The 23,888-nt window shown below is 35.1% G+C and overlaps 1 protein-coding gene across 3 annotated transcripts; it reads left to right on the top strand.

The window, feature by feature from the left end:
• Window positions 1-704: 704 nt before the first annotated feature.
• LOC109104580 (noelin) lies at window positions 705-17,520 on the top strand. 3 transcript variants are annotated; one of them, XM_042724769.1, is made up of 6 exons: window positions 705-1,221; window positions 5,830-5,979; window positions 6,110-6,265; window positions 8,455-8,674; window positions 13,615-13,721; window positions 15,297-17,520. In XM_042724769.1, the coding sequence occupies exons 1-6, from the start codon at window positions 1,156-1,158 to the stop codon at window positions 15,969-15,971; spliced, it is 1,374 nt and encodes a 457-aa protein (XP_042580703.1). In that variant the 5' UTR covers window positions 705-1,155; the 3' UTR covers window positions 15,972-17,520. The 3 variants fall into 3 exon arrangements, with proteins under 3 accessions (XP_042580703.1, XP_042580704.1, XP_042580702.1); XM_042724768.1 differs by lacking the exon at window positions 705-1,221 and adding an exon at window positions 3,534-3,919; XM_042724770.1 differs by lacking the exons at window positions 8,455-8,674; window positions 13,615-13,721; window positions 15,297-17,520 and adding an exon at window positions 7,947-8,281 and having other exon boundaries at window positions 719-1,221.
• Window positions 17,521-23,888: the final 6,368 nt, after the last annotated feature.

The following is a 23,888-nucleotide window of genomic DNA, read 5'->3' as shown; positions in this document are numbered from 1 at the left end:
TCTTTTATTGATATATACATTTGTTTGATGATCTGAAACATTAAACTGTGACAAACATGCAAAAAATAAGAAATCAGGAAGGGGCCAACAATTTTTCACACCACTATATATATATATATATAATATATATATATATATATATATATATATATATATATATATATATATATATATATATATATATATATATATATGTATGTATGTATGTATATATATGTGTGTGTGTGTTTGTGTGTGTGTGTGTTATGGTGCGTGTGTATATATGTATATATATATATATATATATATATATATATATATATATATATATATATGTATGTATATATATATACGTGTGTGTGTGTGTGTGTGTGTATGTATATATATATATATATATATATATATATATACATACATATATATATATAATTATTTTATATATATAAAAAGATCTTCAAAATATAGGTATATAAAGATTACTTATTATATGAATTTACATAATTTAACGTTTTATAAAATCATTATTTTTTATTATTATTCAGTTATCTTTTATAGTTCTGATTGTTCTAAACAACAAATTAATATTTAAAAATGTGTCAGCTTTAAAGTCTTTTTATTATCCTTATAGTGAAGTCCTGGCACTTGTGCTGTGGACTGTGCTGTTTGCCGCGCGCTGAGAGAGCTCGTGTCCAGCAGTGATCGCAGATTATAGCGCGCTCTCCACTCCAGCAGCTCGTCTCGCGCTGCTCAGGTCCCCCTCTATAAGGTTTTTAAATTTCCCACGCCAGTTCGTGTCACATCCGGTTCAGCACCACTGCTTGGTCCCTCTTCTCAAATTTCCTGCCCACACCTACTTTCTCGTATTATCCAGCCAAGTTTGTCTAGTGATGAAGTAATATTTTCGCCGCTTTCCTGCTCATCCCCACATTCGCGTCGGAACGCCGGTCCAGCAGGACAGAGGACGAAGAGGCGTCGAGAAGCTGAGATGAGATAAATATGCAAAGAGGCGGCTCCGCAAATCATTCCAGTCTCATTTTTTTCATTATTTTGGCGCTGAATTAAATATATATATATATACGTACATTCAAGAGGAGCGTCTGATAGAGAGCCGGACAGCAGCACAGAAACCAGCTCTGCATGTGATATCCTCGGATCAGGTGGCATCGGCGGCAGAAGATGCAGCCTGCAAGCAAGCTCCTGAGTCTCACCCTCCTTGTTCTGATGGGCACTGAACTCACCCAAGTAGGTTTATAAACGCCATTTTCAGCGCACATCTCAGGCTAATTAGGCAGATATGCTCAAAATAAGCCGGTTTCGTGTATTATAATAAGGGCAGATTAATCTATTGGGCAGCAGAGATCGGGATGGACTAATATGATTAAACCTCATTTAGAAGAAAAATCACAGCGGGGATTCTCTTTTCTAGAGCTTTTATCCGACGTGGCTAGGTGTTTTCAAAAATAGTAACTTCTATGTGGGATATAGGCTTTATTGTAGGTGATTATGAATGTCTTTACAGTGTAATAGTTGACAGTTTTAGTATTTGAAGATAAATGCATCTAGCAGTGAAGACTCGGTTAGTGTGTGTGAGACAGTGATCATCACTATCATTTTATCATGTGTATGATTATTCCTATTGAAGATAAAACACTCCAGGGCTTGTGCAGTGTATTCTCACTATCCACACATCTGTGATTGTCTCTGACACTCTACAATCTCACATTGAAGACAAAAATAGCGAGTAAATTGCTTTCTCCCCACTCCACATTGATGCCTGCTCTTCAGTAACTAGTTTTTCTTTACGCCTTGATATTAAATCCATATACTTGAATGGACAAGGTCTTTAGTCTTAATGTACAAAAGAATTAAAATAGCAAATTAATTAATTTAGCCTCTTTTCTATATTCTCCATGCATTGTTTTGTGCAAGAACAAGACTTGATTAAATTTCTTTTTTGGGACATTTTACCTTAATCCTACAAGTTTTTTAAGCAGGTTAAAATGTTTTAATTTATTATATACTGTAATTCTAAATAATTGGGTGATCCATATAACTAAATTAGTCATCTGAAACTAAGTGCCTTGTACCATAATTTGAAATCTGTCCCAAATGATGAACCACTGAAAGAGAGTGAGAAAGAAAGATCCTGTCTGATTAAATAAAAAATCAGGTTGACACAAAAATATATATTGTTTCCTCCCTTAAGTAGCCTAGTAGTTTCACTTTCAGTTTTATAAAATTAATTCAGAATGTTCATAATTCTGATTGGCCTGCACAGGAAGAAAACTTCTCATATGTAAATCAGTGATTAATCAGATATTTCTCTTCATATGTTAGCGCAGGCGAAAACAAGTGTTGGCAAAAAAAAAAAAAAAGCCCAAGGACAAAAAATGAAGAAGAAGAGATTAATGATGTAGATTAAATTTGTTTAAGAGTTGAGTCTGTCTGTGCGTGCTAACTTGTCATTAGTTCATTTAGAACGTGTCTATGGTGTATTTGTGCATAAAACAAATATGCAAAATAATAATAATAATAATAATATGATGCATGGTTTGGAAGGGAGTTGATGGTTTGATTGGAACTTTTGTCCAGGAGAAAAATGTTAAACTGAGAAGGAAACCTGTACTGCCCTCTGTTGGCTAAACTAAAACCATGCCATGCTGAGAGATAACCTGTCTCACTGTTCAGCTATCCTATTAAAAATCCCCTGTTCAGAAGTGACTCATAATAAATAGCACTCATAAAGCACCCAGTTTTAGGCTGTGCATAAGTGAGTTATCGTTTTAATCAAACATCTGTTGATATTTCAGTTTAATGAAATGCTGAGAGAGCATTAACAATCATAGCTACTTTAGAGAACATAAATAATGGAGGGTAGCCTACTGTGTACTGCACGCGGTAGAGAGAGCCTGTAGATGGCTGCACTATTACACCGATGAGCCGCAACACAGCGCGCGAATTATTCAATGGGCTCGACTTTACAGAGGAACCTCCGCAAGTAGATCATTTCCGCTCGCGTAACGCAAAAATGCAAAAATTGTATCGTCTCCACCAGCCACTTTAACCGTCCGCCTAAAGCGATAGATAGGCTATAATGTTTTGCCGATGCCCCCAATAAGCCTACTTTTTGAGTCATATAACATAAACCATTTAAATTAATAAAGCAATGAATTAAAAACTTTTTAATTTACAAAAAAAAAAAAAAAAAAAAAAAAAAAATCGATACTGACTTAGTATAGGCTAATGCGCTCCAGTAGCGATCTGTCGAATGCGATTTATGTTTTTTAGCACATTCTGAAAAACGTATGTTTTACATTTCTGAAGGTTTATGACTTTGCTTACTGTTTAGGCTAATTAGGCTACACTTGTCTATTAAAACCTATTTTAACTATTGCTCTCAGCGTGGGTATGGTGAGAGTAACGAAAAAACTTCGTATGTGTTTAGAGGTTTATCCACGCGTCAAGCGCCTGGAGGAGGTTTGTGATATTTATGAATATTTCACCAGTATAGCGTGTGGGCGGAGGCACGGAACCAATGAGATGAGATGGTCTGCTGAACCTCCGTCATTATTCGCGTGAAGAGAGAAGAAAGAACAGTACTCTTCTCAGAAACCGAGAGAGCTCGAGTAATTATAAAGTTCAGTATAGGATAGCGCGAGTAGAAATGCCCGAGATGAATTCATTTACACTGGGTGCTTTACAGAAGCACATCACCTCTGTCAGCAGCTCAGGTTACAGTTTTCTCCTGGAATGTGTATAATGAGGGTTACTGGGAAAGAGGAGAGCAGAGATGTCGGTGCCTTTGCTGAAAATTGGAGTAGTGCTCAGCACGATGGCGATGATCACCAACTGGATGTCGCAAACCTTGCCCTCTTTAGTAGGTCTGAATAGTACCAAATTAAGCGTGGCACCTCCGGGAGTGCCGGACCGGAGCACTGGCGTGAGTTTCTTTATTCTCTTTGTTCATGAGCTGTGAAAAACACTGAATTTTTTAAACCTTATAAATTATACTATTAAAATCATGTTGGTTAGAAAATTGAAAAATTATGTTGTTCATACACTGTAGCCTATTCTAAAAACATCCATTCCGACTCCTTAATATATCCTAGGCTAGACATTTTTACAATGTAGCTACCATATTAATATGATGTTTTTTTGTTTTTTTTTTAATGTTCTGTTCCGTTTGGGTTACTTAGTATTCTTTTAAGTACATTAGAGTACCGTGAAATATCATAGTAGGCTATATAAATATGATAATTATTTAGTAGGCTACTGATTGAGGTCCCATTACAGTATTATCAGAGGCAGTGAAACTGTTTAAGTGTTTTTTAAGTTGGTGTAATTGAAAAAGAAAAAAAAAGTAAGACCTCAATTATTCATTGGGACTGCACGACTTTAAGTGGACCTATTCCTCTTTTATGTCGCTGCATGATTCATGTAGTGTAGCAACACAAAAGGTGGCAAATAATATACACTCATTTTTTGACATTGAACTTTTGCAAAGGAAAGCAAAAATGCATTATTGGTGTTTTTTTTTGTTTAAGTCATCCTGTATTTATCAGAAGGTGTTTGTTTATGGGACGAGGTGCTAGGAACCAGCAGGTTGGAGTCGAGCAGTGACACCTTGTGAATTCATTTTAATAGACATCCAAAATGATGCAGATTTTCAAATGGGCAAAAACATTTGTCTTCTCAGGTTCAAACGGTGCAATCAAGTAAATGTGTCAGCGAGAAGAGTATTGACTTTGAGTGTGTCTATAGTCTTGAGTATTTTTATTTTTTATTAGTCACCTGCTATCTTGCAAATCCTGTGCTGAAATCTATACTAATTAAATCAGTTGTTTGTGAGCAAGGGAATTGTACCATTTTTTTTTTTCTAATGAAATGTATGCCTCCACTATTTTGATATTGCTATAAGATCTGTCCTCAAAGAGTAAAAAAAAAAAACATTAGATTTTATTATAATCTGAATTCAGCATTACAATGGCAGCAGATTTGCAAAGATGTTCCTTCGGTTTAATAAAAAGTGGTTTCTCTCTGCACTGGTTATGAATATGGATTATTCATTAGATTACTCAGGATTAGGACAAGACATACGGAAACGCTCGCTCTTCCAGATGGCTCTTTTATGTAAAGCCACTGGGTCATAAAATCCCCTTCGAGAAAAGACCATTTCACATCAAAGCACCAACTATGAAAATCCTTAAAAAAACGGTGTTTTTGTCAGTATATATTGACCACTAATAAACTGCTCTGCTCATTAAGGACAATGAGAAACAAAATATGAGAAAGGGAAATAAAATAATACAGAAATTAAATATTGTAGCTTGTCTTGAAGAAGAAAAAAATTATATATATATATATATATATATATATATATATATATATATATATATATATAATATATATATATATATATATATATATATATAATGATAATATGTAATAACTATTTGTTTGCTGGAAAAACATTGTGTATGGTGCAACACATTACTGATTTGTTTTTCATTTTCATTTTATTCTGATGAAACTCATGCTTCCAAGATTATCACAAGTCATCCTTAAAATTATAAAACCCTTGTCTATATCATTCAGCTAAATAGTGACATGTTTACTTCTGCAGAATTCACAAAAACAACATTTCATAAACCACAGGCAACCAAACGTTTAAGTTCACGAGACATTAAAAAAAAAAATCTCACCCTTGTGTAGGGTTCAGGTAATTAACCTTCCCAAAGAAGACTGCAGAGGAAGAAAGAAGAAAACTGTTACAAAGCTGTTTCCCATAAAGCACATCCCAGTCAGTCAATGACCTTTAGTTTTTTCCTCTTCGTTTTGTCCTTTGCCCAGGTGCTGCCTGCTAACCCAGAGGAGTCGTGGCAGGTGTACAGCTCAGCTCAAGACAGCGAGGGCAGGTGTGTGTGCACTGTTGTGGCTCCTCAGCAGACCATGTGTTCACGGGATGCCAGGACCAAACAACTGAGACAGCTCCTGGAAAAAGTAACCTTTGAAACTAATCCACACAAAAACCTACTGACAGAATACACAGCTCACTGAATGCCTTTCATAGTTCTGTTCACCCAGCACATGGCTTATTATTCTTCTCTTATGTTCTCTTTTTCTCTCTCAGGTCCAGAATATGACTCAGTCCATCCAGAATCTTGACCAGAGGACCCAGAAAGACCTGCAGTATGTGCAAAGAATGGAGGTGCAGTTGAGAGGCCTGGAATCCAAGTTCAAACAGGTGGAGGAAAGCCACAAGCAGAATATCGCCAAGCAATACAAGGTGCGTACAAATGCATGTGCTCATCCAGATCAGTGTGGTTATTCCACTATCAGTGTCATTTTTCATTCATGAAAAAGTTCATACAGTGTGTCTCATTTACCAAAAGGTTAACTTGCTTATTTAATTCAGCTCCCAATACTGGCCTTTAATATTACATTACAAATCAATCTGTGAGAAAACAGCATATTCATTTTCTGTACATTTTCAAGCCAGTATATTTGTTACAAATGAGTTGACGCCACAGGCATTTTCCCCACAAGAAGTGAATTACAAAATATGATTCATTTTGGCGACATAGCATCGTTTCCATCTTAGCTATTGTTAGCTGTCTGACATCAATTACATCTGCATGCTAATGAGGCCGTTGCTAGTTTTCTAAATGGAGGCGCAGTGATTTTGTTGCACGCTGCAATTTGTAGTGTGTGTATCGAGCTCCCAAAGTGGCATAGATTTTATAGATCAGTCTAGCACAGTCTCTTTAAAGTCTTTTCAACAAAATAATGTACTGAACATTTTGTTCTAGTCAAACTGAATGTTATGGTCAAGAACGTGGCACCTCTTATTCATTTGCCAAGTAAGAAAACTACTCAGAACATCTTATGATTTGACCTTTAAACATTTATTACATGAAGGCATCAAATATTTGGATGCAATCGCTGGAAAGGTCATCTTATACACCATCATATGATCTTTATACCCACATGGGAGGCCATATGGTGCACGTTTTCAAAAGTTCATGTATACATAGAGCATATAGAAACATGGCATTTCAGCAGAAGTAAGAATACATATAGAGTTTGATAAATGGATTCTTTGTTTGGACAAGGATGATTTTGCACTTACTGATCCTAGTATAATGTAATATAATATAAACTAGCTTTCAAATATTTGGGGTCAATAAGATTATTACTAATGTTATTCAGCATTACATTTTATTTAGAAGCATTAAACTGATCAAAAGTGACAAAATATTTATATTTCAATAAAGAATTCTGAAAAAATGTCCCACAGCTTCCACAAAAATATTAAGCTGCACTATTTTGAAAATAAAAAGAAATGTTTCTTGAGCACCAAATCAGTATATTAGAAGGATTTCATATTAGGATGATTTCTCATGTGACACAAAAAAAAAAAAAAAAATTTTTAAATTGTAATAATAACTGTAATTCGTTCCCTCATATTAGCAAATTGTGGCCATGTTGTACTAGTATAATTAAATCAAAATGATGGAACAAATAAATATATTGTGGCCACAATTTATCTACAATGAGGGAACGGGATAGTAAAATAAGGGAACAAATTCTTAAAGTCCGGCCGTGATGAATGTATTTTTGTCTGCATGACATGTGCTGACCTCTGTACATAATAGATTTCTTTCAAAAATATGAAAAACATCTTACTGTCCCCAAACTTTAAAATGGGAGCTTGCTATTAGTACTATGTTCTTTATTTATCTACTGTATGTCCAGGTTTATGTGCAGAAACCATCATAATTATTTGCACTTCTGCAAATAATTTCAAGCATGTTTTTGTGTGTTCATACTGTAGCTCATCCTATCGATTTATTTTTAAAATAAAATGTAACTTAATTTCTGTACAAACAGCTGTATCTGTGAAAATGTGTGTGTTAGAAAGGCTAGCGAGTTAGTTATTCAACCAAATTTCATTTTCTTGCTTGCAGGGCTAACTTTATGAATTAAATCAAAGCTGCAGAGACTGAAGAACAAGTTCAATCCCATTGTAATCCTCAACTGGTCAACTGATTGCATCATTCAGTTTATTTTAAATACAAAGCACCCTTGAATTCTGTTCACAGTCTTTTTGTGCATGCCACTATTGCAGCATTCCTTGAGTAGATTTTCTTATGTTATGACATCTCCATGTCGATAATTCAGATTTGTTTATGCACATTTGGATATTTTGAAACAAAGGAAACTATTGTTGTATGTGAAGCATGTAACCCTCAACACCTTGCATTTTAAACATTGAAAAATAAAGAGAGTTTTTTCAAATTTTTGCTGGTGTACTGAGAACTTGTTTTATGCCATGTTGAACTCTACATCTATTTGCTAGGCACACTCAGAAATGATGATAGAGTAGGCAGAGAGGGCAAGTATAGGGCAAGACAGGTGTTTGGACGCAATCGTTGCACGCATGCCTACTGAACCAAGCCTATTTTAACCTTTCAGGCCATAAAAGCGAAAATGGAGGAACTTAGGCCAATGATACCAGTGTTGGAGGAATACAAGGCCGATGCAAAATTGGTAATGCAGTTTAAAGAGGAGGTCAAGAATCTGACATCAGTGCTAAGTGAACTGCAGGAGGAGATCGGGGCCTTTGACTACGAGGAGCTTCACAACAGGGTGTCTAATCTTGAGGAGAGGCTTCGTGCATGCATGCAAAAATTAGGTAGGATGAGTTTGAGCACAAACACAAACAACCATTATATTTCATTTCAAAAATTATATACGACAGTGCACGAGAACACACACTTTACTATGCCAGAAAATTATATAATTTTTTTAGTTTTTGAATCACAAAAAAGGCCAGAAAAAGCCATGCAAATATATTGGTGTTACTTTTACTCTATATTAGGGGATTAAAGACTGCACAAATAAAGGCACACTTCACTTGTTTTTTTTTTTCTAATTAAAAGAATAATTCACCCAAAAATAAAAACAAAATGCACATACCCTTAGGCCACTCAAGATGTAGATCTTCATCAAATTTAGCATCACATCACTTGCTCACCAAAGGATCCTCTACAGTGAATGGGTGCCGTCAGAAGGAGAGTCCAAACAACTGATAAAAAACAATATATTTACAAGTAATCCACACGACTCCAATCAACCATTTAATATCTTGTGAAGTGACCAGCTGCATATTTGTAAGATACAAACCCATCATTAATGTGTTTACACTTTAAACCGTTGGTTCTGGCAAAAATATAAGTATGTAATCCATAACAATGTTTCCTCAAGTAAAAAAGTCCATCCTGTTGTCCTCTTACATCAAAATGCATGTTTGTGTTTGTTTAGTGGTGCTTGAGACACCTTTTTTTTTTTTTTTACATTTTAGTATATTTTACACATGTTCACAGCACATTTAAAATAGCATACAAAGTGTAGCCTCAGTGTTTATTGAAAATGGAAATTCAAGGATGCTTCACATTACACACATTAGTCTTGACTCAATGAATGATGATTGAGCAAAAGACAAAACACTGTAATTTATTGTGCTGCTTGGAGGCATTAGCATGCTGAATTTAAACAACACAACATATCCCTGTCATTTTCCCTGTTTGAAATGCTGCATCTCAGCATAGCTAATCTGAAACAGATAGTAGCAGCAGATTCAGATGTTGCCTTATTCTGAAGTGAGGAATGGATCTCATATGGATGTTAGACACAGGCGTGACTAATGAGAAGCTGCTGTGCTATTCTCTCCTCCAACAAATGCCTTTGGGTCCACCTGAGCCATGGCATGAATTCATAGCAACTTTACATGTTCATTAAATAACATTATCAAAATTCAGTATGACAAGACACAGTGTCTGACACATCTCTGATTTACAAACAAATCCTCAGTTGAATGAAGATCGTATGATTTTATCCAAAAGCAAAATGTACATTTTCACAGAAATCTTAATAACCATTCATACATTGGAATATAGGTCAGAAGCTCTGTGTAACAATAGAGAATTGCTCTTGCTTCGTTTTTGGAGCATTTATTTTAGATTCAGACGAATAACAGATTTAGTACGCATGCATAATGCAAATGCAACCTTACTTTGATTGATTAAAGGAGGACAACATGCTGGGTTTTGTTGCTTAACAATAAATAAAAAAAAAAAAAAAAAAAAAAAAAAAAAAGCTGCAGTTTTAAGTTTTCCACTGAGCCAAAAGCTACATGCAGTGATAAAGAGAGACATCTAAATGTGATCGTGGGATTCTATTGAAAGATTACTGCTCTCAGTACAGTAATCTCCTGGCTGCATGGATTTCTAATGCTGCATTTCGCAAGGGACTTAATCACTGGATGGGAAAAAAAAAACACTGATAATTTGATCACCAGTATAAATAACGTTGACTTCATTCATTGTTAATATTACATTCATAGTTAATAGGGTTTTGAAGGAAGCCTGAACCAATTATTTTGTGATTGTTGCCCATAACATTTCAAGCAGTTTCAGCAATATCTGTGATGTGCCACAATTTTTGTCCATTTATTCTATAATTTTTATACCTGCAATCTATATGAGCCCATATTTCATTTAAAGGTTTCATGTAAAATTTGCACTTTAACTAAATAATTTATCACACCATAAAAAGGTACTTTTTAACATCAAACACCTTATTTTAAAAATGTGGTGAAAATGCAGTAAGCAGGTATACACTTTCCATTATATTATATTGTTACGTTATGTTACATTATATTAAGGTTCAAATGTTGGGTTTGGTATATGTTTTTATTTTTTTATGTTTTGATGAAAGAGTTCTTCTTTGTTCCCCAAGGCTGCATTTATTCGATCAAATACAGCAAAACAGTAATACTGTGAAATATTATTACAATTTCTAATAACTGTTTTCTGTTTGAATATATTTTAATTAGAATATTAATCCTAAAAATTATTTATTCCTGTAATGGCAAAGCTAAATTACTACAGGCTTCAGTGTCACATAATCCTTCAGAAATCATTTTAATAGGCTTTTAATGAAGTAACATTTCTTCTCGTTATCAATGTTAAAAACAGTTGTTCTGTGTAATATTTTTGTGAAAACTGTGATACATTTCCAAGACTCTCTGATGAATAGAAAGTTCAAAATACAGCATTTATGTGATTTAAGCACTTTGGATCAATTGAATGCATCCTTACTGCATAAAAGTATTTGCATGAATATCTTTAAGCAAACAACATCAATTTCTGACCTCAAACTTTTTGAACAACTGCGTATTTACATACATTCAGGTAAAATGTATTCTAAAATCTTGATTTTAAAAAGTCAACAACCATTTACAGTTCTGTTTATTTATTTGGAAATGTGCCTATGCTAAAGATAAAAATCACCAAGTCAAAGTAAAGAGATACTCATACATTAATGGAAGTACTGCGTTTCTGCTAAGCTTCTCTAACAGATTATTCCATTACAGTAGCACAGTAGATTTAGCAAAAGAAAAAATGGGACGGGTTGGCAACATTTAATGCCATGACATTATGTAAATATCTGAGAAAATTACATAAAGCAGCTGCAGTCACACATTAGCGATGTATGGCTGTGAACTCAGTGTTGCTTGCTGTATATTTCAACATAATTGCATCAATAGTCAGTGTCAGGCACTACTGTTCCTAGCCTTCAATCCACTGTATGTTTAGTTGTACTACTGCTTTGCAATCCTAGAAAATGTTCTCCACTACGTTATCACCTAAATACACTAATAAAACTGCAATTTATCGCCTGTGACAGACTATTCAGCTAACATTTGGCCACCGGGTCTGGTGTAAAGACTAACCACCTGCTGAGGCAATAATCAGGCTGGTAATTATGTGAATATTATGTACCATAGAATATCTTTGAATGTAGGTTTTGTCTGCAGAAGTATGTCTGGAATGGAGAATTGGTTGAATAAATTGCAACTCATTCAATCCCAAAAGGATTATGGAATTGCACAGGTCAATATTAGCAGATTATGAGTAATTATGTATAGAGGTCAGTCTGTTCAAGGGCTTTGCAGTGACTTTAATGTAGGGTAAATCAGTATTATTTGACAGCAGTAATTTTATGCCGAAGCTTCTGAAAATAGATATAGTTTAGTGATTTGTAATTTGAAATATGAGTACAAAATAAAATAAATATGAGACATGGGCAGTCAGCTGGTCATGATCGCAAAATAACTCAGATGTAAAGCAGAAAGATCTTATAGCAATCTGAAAGGGTATCTTTTGTGACAATGCCTGGCTGACTCACCAAATAAATAAATACATGAACATGAAATATTGATTTCAGTTTTTTTATCATGTGAGAAGAAAGCGTGCGCAGAGGGAAACGAGAGACTTAAAACCAGCATGGAGACCGGTTGCCATGGACAACTCTCAGATATACAGTTTCACGTCATTATGACCGCAGAATTCTGTGATTGACCAATCAGAATCAAGTATTCTGGAGAGCCGTGTAATGACACCAGATAGCCAGGTCAGTGAAATACAAAACAGTTCTTTCTCCACAATCTCCAGAACTGGCTTTGTTGTGGTTTTACATAAACCAGCACGATGATCGCATTTCAGTGCCAGGAACAGAATATTGGAAATATATCATGGGAAACAGAGGAGTATCTATAAATGTACATTTCGTTTAAAAACAGTTGCTTTGCCCCAGTGGACTGCCAAAACCACACAACCAGAGAAAGAAAGAGAAAGGAAACCGCATCAGTTCTCCGAAAGACATAAAGTGACAGAAAAAGAGAGAAAATGCGGTTCAGAAAGAAGTATAAATGAGAGAAGAACACGCTTCCTTGTGTATGAGGACTCTTACAACACTGCAGACGTCTACACAAGTTATGCTCCAGTGCGTCTGTCTGACACTGTGTCAAAACAGAGAGTATGAGAGGTTCACTGATGCCTGCAAACTTCTGCCCGAGTGCCTAACACAAGACAGAATATGACACAAACTCCAACGCCTCCCCCATCCACCTCAAACCCATTTACCAGCGCAAAACATTGAAGTTTAACAGAATATCACTCACTCTTACAAAAGCAAATGAGCAGAATTCACCAGAAATGAAAATTATCATCATTTACTCACCCTCACATCATTACAAATCCATATTACTTTTTATCAAAGAGATGTTAGACTGCTCTTTTCTATGCAATGAAAGTGAATGGTCACCAGCTAGACTACTGCAAGTACAGCATTCAATATGACTATACATTCCAAAGTTATTCATGTGATTTAAATATGCATATTATAAACAATTATCAGACACATGAGAACAAATGACGTTTGGTATCATTGACGCTAAACCTGTGTGATAAATCTCAAAGCGCAACACAATATCACGAGTGAATAACTTTTTGTTGTTGTTGTTTTACAAAAAGCTATTATATGGCTTGAGGAGACTTATATAGCACACAAGTCTTACAGACTAATTTTAGGTTGATTTTATTGTACTTAAGAGCCCCTGGGTCACCATTCACTTTCATTGTATGGAAAACAGCAGCGTAAACATTCTTCAAAATATCTCTTTTTAGGTTTTATGGAATAAAAAAGTTGAGCATGAGGGCGAGTAAATGCTGAAAAATGATTACAATAAAATGTTGATTTTTACTTGTTACCATGTTTTACTGTTATCAGCTTGTGGGAAGCTGACAGGGATAAGTGATGCTATAACCATAAAAACATCTGGATCAAGATATGGATCCTGGATGACTGATCCGCTTGCCCCTGACGGTGATACGCGGGTGAGTCCATCAAATCTTTACTGTCTTAACTGAATTCCTCTGGATGTTTTGTGTAAAAGAAAAACAGCTTTAATCACTTCACACCCCTCACTTTAATCTCAGCTGGTTTTGATTTTTTTTTCTCTTTAGCTAAAATGTCTTTGACTTCGTCTTATCAGCACTCTTTTTGTCCCCGCAGTATATTTTCTTGTAAACATGCCAAGAGTGTGGTTTATTAAATTACCCGCACACATTAAGATGCAAATGATAGGTGTAAATCTTGCAAGATTTCATTAGTGTGGCAGCAAAGTCATTCTCAGTAAAAGCTGCATGATGTCTGTTAATTCCTGCGCTAGCATTTCCCACTTAAAAATGTTTGTATATTACTGTTGATTTCAAATCTTTGTTTTCAGACATAATTTAGTATTCTGAGCTAAAAAGCTAAATCTTGTACGACTGTTTTATTTCCCTGCCTTTGTACAAGCTTTTCTGTCTTTCTCCAATTTCTTGAACAAATCTAACACATCCATCTTGGTTAGATGTCAGTAGTGAGTAAGTTGCTTGACAACTAATCCATGATCCCATCATATATTAATGCAACAACTTCAAAGAGGATGGCTGAAGGTGAAGCGGTGGAGTTTTTAGCTCATTTGTGATGGATCGATACAGTAGAAAAGCCCAGAAACAGAAAGCCATCTGGCCTGCAGTTCTGTCTGAGCCTTAAATGATTGATGAGGGGTCAGAGAGTTGCCCTTGCCTGAAGCCTCTGATAGCCTTAGTATTTATTTTAACAGTGAATACACACTTAAAAGGGTCAGACAGTTGTTTGATAGACATGTTTGTTTTAAGAATTAGATTTTAGGAAGTCAGTTCAGAGCAGGGATAGGATAATAGGCAAGTAATGAGCAAACTGAATACATCAGTCCCAAAGACTCCAACAGCATGCTGACCTTGACTTTGAAAGAATCAATGACATAAAAGAGCATCCACGATAAGAAAAGGAGGGGGGGGGGTCACATGTGTCAAGTGAATGTCATGTGGTGTAACCATCCAGTAAAAAGTAATAACATATTTTCACTGAATACATGTTTGCACACATTTAATCATTATTTAAAAAAAAAAAAATGTAAATATATTTGAATATACTTTACCATCTGAAATGATTGTAAAAAAAAATCCTGAATTATCAATGAATAAATTTCATATCATTTTTGGAGATTCACAACACATGACAATTAACATGACATCAGGACAGTTGTATTATTCTGACATTTTGTATTTTTTTTTTTTTTTTTTTTACTGAATGCCCCCAAAAATATCAAAAACATTTAAAATATATTTTTTGGAAAACAACAACAACCATTTTCAGTAGCACTTCATTTTACAGCCTGTCCTACATGTGCATACTACACTGGTAATAACTAGGTACTAATTATTAACCTACCCTTCAGCCATAAACTTTAACCAGTGTAGTAACCTTATATTAAGATTTTTTTCTTAGATAAGTACACGTAAGTGCAAATACTGTAAAATAAAGTGCAGCCCTGTAAAATAAAGTGTATAAACTCTGATGTGCATTCATTTTTCCACCACCAGGTGTGGTACATGGACGGTTACCACAACAACCGCTTTGTCCGGGAATACAAGTCAATGGTCGACTTCATGTATTCGGACAATTTCACCTCACACCGGCTTCCTCACCCCTGGTCGGGCACAGGGCAGGTGGTCTACAACGGCTCCATCTACTTCAATAAGTTCCAAAGTAATACCATCATCAAATTCGACTTCAAGACAGCCACCATCAGCAAGTCCGGTCAGCTGGATTACGCCGGCTACAACAACCGTTACCACTATTCCTGGGGTGGTCATTCCGACATTGACCTCATGGTGGACGAAGGTGGGCTTTGGGCCGTCTATGCCACCAATCAAAACGCAGGGAACATTGTCATCAGCAAGATCAACCCACTGACCCTGCAGGTCATCAAAAGCTACACCACCAACCACCCAAAGAGGAGCGCAGGTGAGGCCTTCATGATCTGTGGGACACTTTATGTCACCAACGGATACTCAGGAGGGACAAAAGTCTACTATGCTTTCCATACCAACTCCTCTACTTACGAGTATATCGACATCCCCTTACAGAACAAGTATTCCCATATCTCCATGCTGGATTATAACCCTAGGGACAGAGCTCTTTACGCATGGAACAATGGACACCAGGTGCTGTATAACGTCACCTTGTTCCACGTCATTCGCTCTGAGGAACTCTAAAGTGACATTCTCCATCCCTTTGAGATATACAGTAGCACTGATGAAGTTTATTACTGAAAAAAAGAGTAATGCCTGATGATTGTTCAATAAAAGAATAATGAACAGCTGCCAAAAGTCTTTTTTTCTTTTGTAAGCTTTCCTTAGATAATTGTGTTTGAATTTTCACTGCAAAAAAATGTATTAATTAGTATTTTTGTCTTATCGTCCAATAAAAATATTGAAACATTCTTAAAGGGGATATTGGATGCAAAAATCACTTTTACATGGAGTTTGCATATAAATGTGTCTTAACAGTGTAAATATTCATCCATTCATTCCTTTTTTTAAATCCCCCAAAAACCTAAACAGTTTTGTTGTTGATGGAAACACGCCACAGAATACAAAAAAAAACAGAAGAGAGGGGCGGGGTGAGCAGTAGCTCATTATCATTTAAAGAGACATGCACCGAAAGGGTTCGCTGTGAACAGAGCAGTTTTTGACAATGTAAAGGGTGTTGTTTTACATGACCTTTGAGGATTTTTTAAACAAATTATGTTACAGACATTTCATGAAGAGGCTAAATTCATACCAGCTTGTGGAAAATGGGCATTTGATGTCCCCTTTAAAACAAGATCAATTTACTTGAGAAGCAAAATTGCGTAAAATAATGTTAAGCAAAAATGTAACAAAATTCTGTTCTTAGAAGTCTTATGTTCTTCTAAAATGCTTACATTTATTCTTAAAACACTAAAACACTATATATATACTATACTATATATTATTTGAAAACAAACCTAATTTTGCTTCAAGTACATTTATGTTGTTTTATGTTTAGGTATATTTAGATATTTTAACTGCAAAACAAAAACACTGATTAATGAAAATATTTTTTACTGTGTTCTTAGTACTTGTACAGCTTTACCAACATGATTTAGTTACACAGCAGAGGGCAAAGAAGTGTGACGCAAGAAAGATGCCATTTAGTTACCCAGTTACATCCTTTGTATGGAGAGCAATCAAAACTATTTAACATCAACTAAAGAACCGAAGGCACTGACTGTTGGAGGCACTCTGTTAAAGAACTGCAGCGTGCTGTTGTAACTGTATGTAGTTTCTGATTTTCACAAAGATTTGCATGAACATTTTTAGCACTACGATTCACATGATTGTATTTATTTTTTTCTCGCAGTAATATGAACCTTGTATGTGAAAAAGAGACTAGATTAGTGATGGGTTTGCTATTCTTCTTGCCATGTTTCATTTTTGCTGTATCTTTTGTGTTCTTTTTTAAATTTGTGTTCATAAAGTGACTCTTAAATAGTAGGATGGATTGTAAGAAAAAGACGTCAAGAGTATATATGTATAGATATAACTTGTCAGCAAAAAAAGTTATCAAAAGACTATGTGAAAAAAAAATTTATTTATAAGGTATTATTCTTTGAGTGTATTTCAAGACAGATCCATGTGTCAGCTGTTAGAAGAAATAGATGGCATCATCTAAAACTGTTACGCTTGCATCCGTGTTGTACTTGCAATGTGATTCATTTCAATAAAGCCAGTCTTTATTTTACACTTCTTGCCTAAGGGAAATAAAATCATGTGTCATATGTGGATATAAAATTACAATATCCAAAAATATAGATCTATATAAATATTGAGAACAATAATCTCCTCATTTGTCTGCATAGAAAAAGATTTTGTGCAGATAATGACCCGACTCCAGCTTCCGAAGCTTCTGGAGCCAAGGGAAATGTCAAATGGGATTGAATAGTCTAAAGGGAAAAATAGGAGCAGTCTAAAGGTAGATATCATTAGCAGCCTATATTCTTTCTCCATGGCAACGGGGGCAGAAAGTGATGACCTCATCTGTTTGGCTGCAGTGAAAGAGCTGATCCGGAAGCGGTGGGACACGCGCTAAAGACAGAGCAACTCATTAGCCCTCAGCTCTTCTCTAAAGGCAGTGTCAAATTGAATTGTCTAGTCTGTCTGCGCTCAGCAAATGCACATTTAATTCAAGCCACTGTGACACAGGCAAACTGCTATTCAGGGAAGACATCAAGCGCTAAAGGTGCTTAGATTTAATGGCATTTCTTTTTTTCTTTCATCTCAAGGTAGCCATCAGATCAGCTAATCTAATTCCCCTCAACTCATCAGTGCAATGGAGCCACCACATAATTGAGCTTCTCTATGTGACGTTCTCATCATGATGATCAAGATTCATCTTCATTTTTTGTAATTGTTTTTAATGTAATTATTTCACATCAAACATCTAACGCTTGCAGATTCAACAGACAAGGGATGGTTCACCCAAAAATGAAAATTTTCATCTGTTTAATCATGTTGTGCAGTGTTGTTGTGGACTAAATTATATTCTTTCGTGTTCACAGATGAAAGGAAATCATATGCAATCATATTAAGTGATGTCAGAATTTTCATTTTTGGGTGAACTATTCCTTTAATATCATATTGAGCCATATTGCATTTTTTTTTAACATGCAGGCGGTTTGGCTGTGTAACATGGCCCTGTTAGCCCCTGCTGCTAGATGGCATGACTGGCACCATCTGGCTGCAAAAAATCATCTTTCTCCATTGAGCGCCATTCAAAATCTGCCATGCAGCACATGCTGATGAAGACATTTCATATTGGAACCTGCAGTATTAACCTTTTATTTTCATATAGATTCAATTCTTTGTAGAAAGGCTTTTATTTTGTTGTTGGGTACTTTTGGAAAATTTGTTTTTGTATGTTATGCTCTATCCATAGCTTATGCATTATTAAGCCCCCCACCCACACCCCTCTTCTTCAGACAGCCATGAAACTGCCATTGAGATGAATGGGGAAAGCTAACAAATAGCTCTCTACAGATATTACAAGCCTCCTTGAACCTAACCAGCTCAGATTTAATTAAACAGTAAGTTAAATGCATCCCCAGGGAGTTTAAAGTTCAGAAATTAATAGAAATAGTTGGCAGTATTGAAGACAGGCTTCTAGTTCAGCCTTTATTATAAGCACAAAAATAAGTGCAATTAATCTAGACTTAATCTGATCCTTTTTATCTTGTCCTTCTTTACGTGTTTGCCAACTCCTACCAGCATAAATGCAATAGTCCTAATGTGAACTGAATCAATTACATGCTATGACCTTCAGATTTCTATACTTGACCCATAGTTTAACTTAATTAACGAGCACAGATGGTGGACAAGTGACCGTATCAACCACAGCAAGACATCCGGGCATTTAACAGCTATCTAGCTATCTGGCTATTAGTTAACATTATACAGCCTACTGTAAGTGATGCCAGATTGAAAAGGAAAACAATTTATTATGATTTAATGAAAGATTATGGAGACAAAGCATTTTTTTCTTTGGAATAATATACCTCTATGTATAAACATTCAATAAAGACCATTAATATGCATTAAGAAAGATAGAATATATATTTATATTTTATTTTGAAATGTAACATCGCTACATCAAAGTTGACATCAATGATAAACTAAAGGTAATTGATTATAAAAACTGTCTGAGACATTCTCCTTTCATTCTTATGAAGCTATAGTCTCAGATTTGGTGATCTATTCAGATGTACTGTTCATCAGGATGTGAGACGTGAGGCCAATAGGGTTCGGTTTGTCCCTATGGACATCCTAAATGTGCACTTATTGTTTTAGCTACAGCATCGGCTTTCTTACTCCAACAGCTTTCCTCTCTCAGTTGTCTTCCTATAGTGGAAATGGCTTTTAAATAAATCACATAGAGTCAACCACACTGTGTTGCGTAAAGAGTATATCCCATGTTGCTTTGCTCCTAATGCCTCTGAAGTGGAACGTGTTTTCTATTTTATCTTTTATATATATAAAATACAGTTTAGTCATATTACTTAAGCAATTTATCCAAGCCTAAGTAATAGTCACTCATTAATAACCCTAGTTCAATTTTCCAATACTTTGGTAGAGCATACAGTATACTATGTTTAAAGATGGATCTGAACAGATAAAGACCAAAAAGACTGATTTTCAAATCAGCGATAAAATCTGACAAAAAAATATTTGACATTAAAGTAATTTAACACTTGGTAAGAAAAGGGTTCAGAGACACTGTTTACTGCACTGGCTGCATTATTAAGAGAAGTGACATAATCAATTTTAGAGGAATAAGGGTTGAAGCACCTACATTATGAAAGCACTGAGCTAAAGGTTATCTTTAGAAGCGCTAATAATAACGGCAAACATGACCAAGTCAATGCATTATTTAGTAGATGTTTTATACAAGCAGTACAATATTCTTTTGCTTGGTTGTTCCTCTTGCCTTGCTGTCTGTTTCTCACCTCACCTGGGATGTGTGAGGGTGCTAAAGTGTTGCTGTGCATACCTCTGCAGCAGCCCAGAGCAACACCTCTCTCCTGACTGATAATGGCTTTTCAGAAAACGGAGCATCTGCTCTGTGCTATTTTTACCTTCTTGATTCCCTTTCCGGTTCTGTCTTCGGGGGGTTGAGCTATCGCGAAGATATACTGTCTGAGACACCAAGGAGGATCCAGAAACCTATTTGGCAACACAAAATATTGGGAATCCTCCTGTCACGGATAGATCTATCTATCTATCTATCTATCTATCTATCTATCTATCTATCTATCTATCTATCTATCTATCTATCTATCTATCTATCTACAGTACAATCATCATTGCAAATTTAATGTAGAAATTTACAGTGTAGGAGTACTGTATAAATCACATTAAATGAACAGTAAAATATAAAAAATTGTTTAAACTTAATTAACTAAATTAAATAAATTTGAACAGTTTACTAGACTATATATTTATTTATACAAATGTGTTTTGAGGGTAACACTTTAAAATACTGTCCCATAGTTAACGAATAGCTACACAGGAACAAATGACTAATGCACTAGGCCTATAAACATTTTAGCAACTACTATCAACTAACAAGAAACTCTGATGAATAATTTAGTAAGTGATAGTGCTCAGCTGAAACTGGTATGTTCACTATTAGCCAGTTAATAACTACTACTATATATATATATATATATATCCTGGAGAACTACTAAGAACAACTGTATACAGGTTCAGAATTAATGTGAATTATGCATAATGTATAATTAATTCTAAAGTGAAGATCATGGTAACCCACTAATAATGACTCAAGTATTACCAAATCCTTCTAAAAGAATACTAATTGGATCAGTATTCTAAAGCGAAAAGCATGACAACTCCCTAATTTTGGCTGATGCCATTATAAGCTTTTGAGATACGCATATGTAAGGTTTTGGATAGTAATGACCCAAGAGTTACTACATACCCCTGAAGAAATTACTAATTATTTGGATCAGTAGCAAAGATTTAAGTGTTATCAAATCTAGCAAAATTAATTACTAACCAGAACCTTACAAAAACCTCAAAAGTTTACAATGACTTCAGTAATTACTAGGGAGTTATCAAGATCTTCACTTTAGAACACTGATCCAAAAAATTACTAATTCCTCTAGAAGGATGTAGTAACACCTGAATAATTACTATCCAATACTTTACAAACCCCTCAAAAACTTGCAATGATTTCAGTCATTACTAGAGTATTATCATGTTATTCAATACTTGAGTCATTACTAGTGGGTTACCATGACCTTCACTTCAGAATTAATTATGCATTATGAATTATTCATTGTTCTTGTGGAGGTATGAACAAATAGTAGTTACTGATTAGCTAATAGTGAACTACCACATTCGACTAAGCACTATTACTTACTAATTCATGAATCAGAGCTTCTTGTTAGATACTAGTAGTTAAGAGTGCTAATATTGTGTTACTCGTGTGTTCTTGTGTAGTTAGTCATTAACGATGGAACAGTATTCTAGCATGTTACCAACAAATCGCACCCTTATTATAGGTATTATTTTTTTATTATCATCACTTATTTTTTATAGCTATTACTTTTAAAAAAAAATTGTTTAAAGATGCATATACTATAAATATAAATGTTATACTATGTGTTGGCTGCTCAAAGTCCCAAGTGTCCCAAAAATGGTCTGCCATAAATCCAGTAACTGTGTAAAAAAATCAACCAGAAATGGATGAATCTATATTGGATTTAAAAAAAAAACTCTAACACAGAGAGGGGACTTGTCTCTTCATTTTCGATGTTCACCACATGTTACCGCTCCAGTCCCATCATCACTTAAAAAGGCTCAGCCTGAGGACTACACACAATGCTACTTCTGAGTAATGGAGGAGAGGGGGGTCTGCTTTGATGTACCGCTGCCTCATCAATGGGAAAGCACCATAATCACACCTGACTTCACTAAAACAATTGGGTTGATTCTTTTTATTCAACTGCTGTTAATTTATGTATTTTTTCTGATTTGTTAGGATACCAAAAAAGTATTAAATTAGTTGGGGGAAAGTGCTTACATCTCTATACAATCACAATAATGTGTTTCTAAGAAAAGAAATCCGTGCTTCTGTGCACCACCTGTGCTCAAGTGTGATTAGCAGGGATGAATATTGCTGATTTGCATATAATGGATCTTCATAAGGTAGGTTGTTCTCATCCTGCATGCTTTCATAAGAATCCCACTCATTCATAACTTAGCAGCTGAATCTAAGATGACTTGTTTCTTTGATGGATACTATTTCAGGATCAGGAAGGAAGAAATTATTTAAGAACTTACATCACAAGGGGAAGAGATTCAGAGACTTCAAAGATGTTCGAACACAGGGAAGTGTGTGGAACAGTGTGTGTTCTATCAAAGACAGAAAGAGAATGAGAAATTAATCGTTCAGCTTGTGCAGAACCACAGTACTTTGGACAGTAATGATGCCTTTTGAAATGCACTTGTCTAGGAACAATCATCATGAGATAAAAGTCAGAACGGGGAAAATGTGTATTACGGTCGGTCACAGAAAGGCTGGGATGAACTAAAACTTCTTTGTGTTCTGCTCAAGCATATTGCACATGAATCTGTTTTACAACAAAATGCATTTGTTTTAAATTAGATTAAACACTACCTGGCTTCCTATTAGGGTTTCAAAACATCTAGCTACAAGATTCATTCCCTTCCTATAAAGCTCCGATACAGTTTCAGAGTTTTGCATAAGTATCTGTGTGGTACAGAATCACAGAGACACAAACCTGACACACAGCATGTATGAAAGTGGAGTTAGGAAATGATGAGCCACAATAGGATTTTATTCCCATAAGTACTCATCCATTCACCTTACTTTGACCTAAGCACTATATAAACTATATACGTCTATATAAACACATACCCAAGAAAAAAGATACAGCTGTTTTAACATACAAATAACCAATAGGAGGGTGTGTTAATTGTCACAATGGAAACTTGCGTGTACCTTATTTAGCCCTAAAGGGTGCATAGAAGTACTTTCAAGTTAAAAATGAGTACCTCACATATTAGTACCTTACTAGTATAAATTTGTACCTTTTGAAAAGGTACTGCCCCAATTTGTACTTTTTTTGCTGAGTGTAGGCTATAGTACTTTTGTGAAAGTAATTTTCACATATGTCTTTTTAGTTTCCGTAACGTCACAATGAAACAGATAAAGCAACAGATCTTTTTTTCAGTATTGTGACATATAGATCTATATGTAATGTATTACTGAAAAAAATAAAATAAAATTAAATGTAGGACAGGACTTGGTTCTACCCATCAGTTTTTGATTGGATTTTGAGATGTAGGCGATGCAAGATGTTGATCATGCAGGGACAACTAATATCTTTCATTTTACCAAACTGACTGCTCACTAAAAAACTCACACACAATGTTTTCAAGTCATTTCAAGTTTGGTTTTGACGTGACATTAAAGCAGTGAAATCTAAGAGTGTAAGTTATACATTTACTTTTAATTAATCTTCCAACTAACAACATTATTTTTTCATTTAGACTGATTTGATGCAGAAT

This window comes from Cyprinus carpio, chromosome B5 (genome assembly GCF_018340385.1).
Source record: "Cyprinus carpio isolate SPL01 chromosome B5, ASM1834038v1, whole genome shotgun sequence".
In the NCBI taxonomy this organism is placed as follows: Eukaryota; Metazoa; Chordata; class Actinopteri; order Cypriniformes; family Cyprinidae; genus Cyprinus; species Cyprinus carpio.
The sequence above is the reverse complement of the archived record's forward strand: the minus strand, read 5'-3'. Positions and strand labels throughout refer to the sequence as shown.

Excerpts from the sequence above, each read along its gene's own strand:
- LOC109104580 (XM_042724768.1), top strand. The coding sequence starts at position 3,770 with ATGTCGGTGCCTTTGCTGAAAATTGGAGTAGTGCTCAGCACGATGGCG. Across the intron at positions 3,920-5,829 it reads TGCCGGACCGGAGCACTGGC|GTGCTGCCTGCTAACCCAGA; the intron begins GTGAGTTTCTTT and ends TCCTTTGCCCAG. Across the intron at positions 8,675-13,614 it reads TGCATGCATGCAAAAATTAG|CTTGTGGGAAGCTGACAGGG; the intron begins GTAGGATGAGTT and ends TACTGTTATCAG.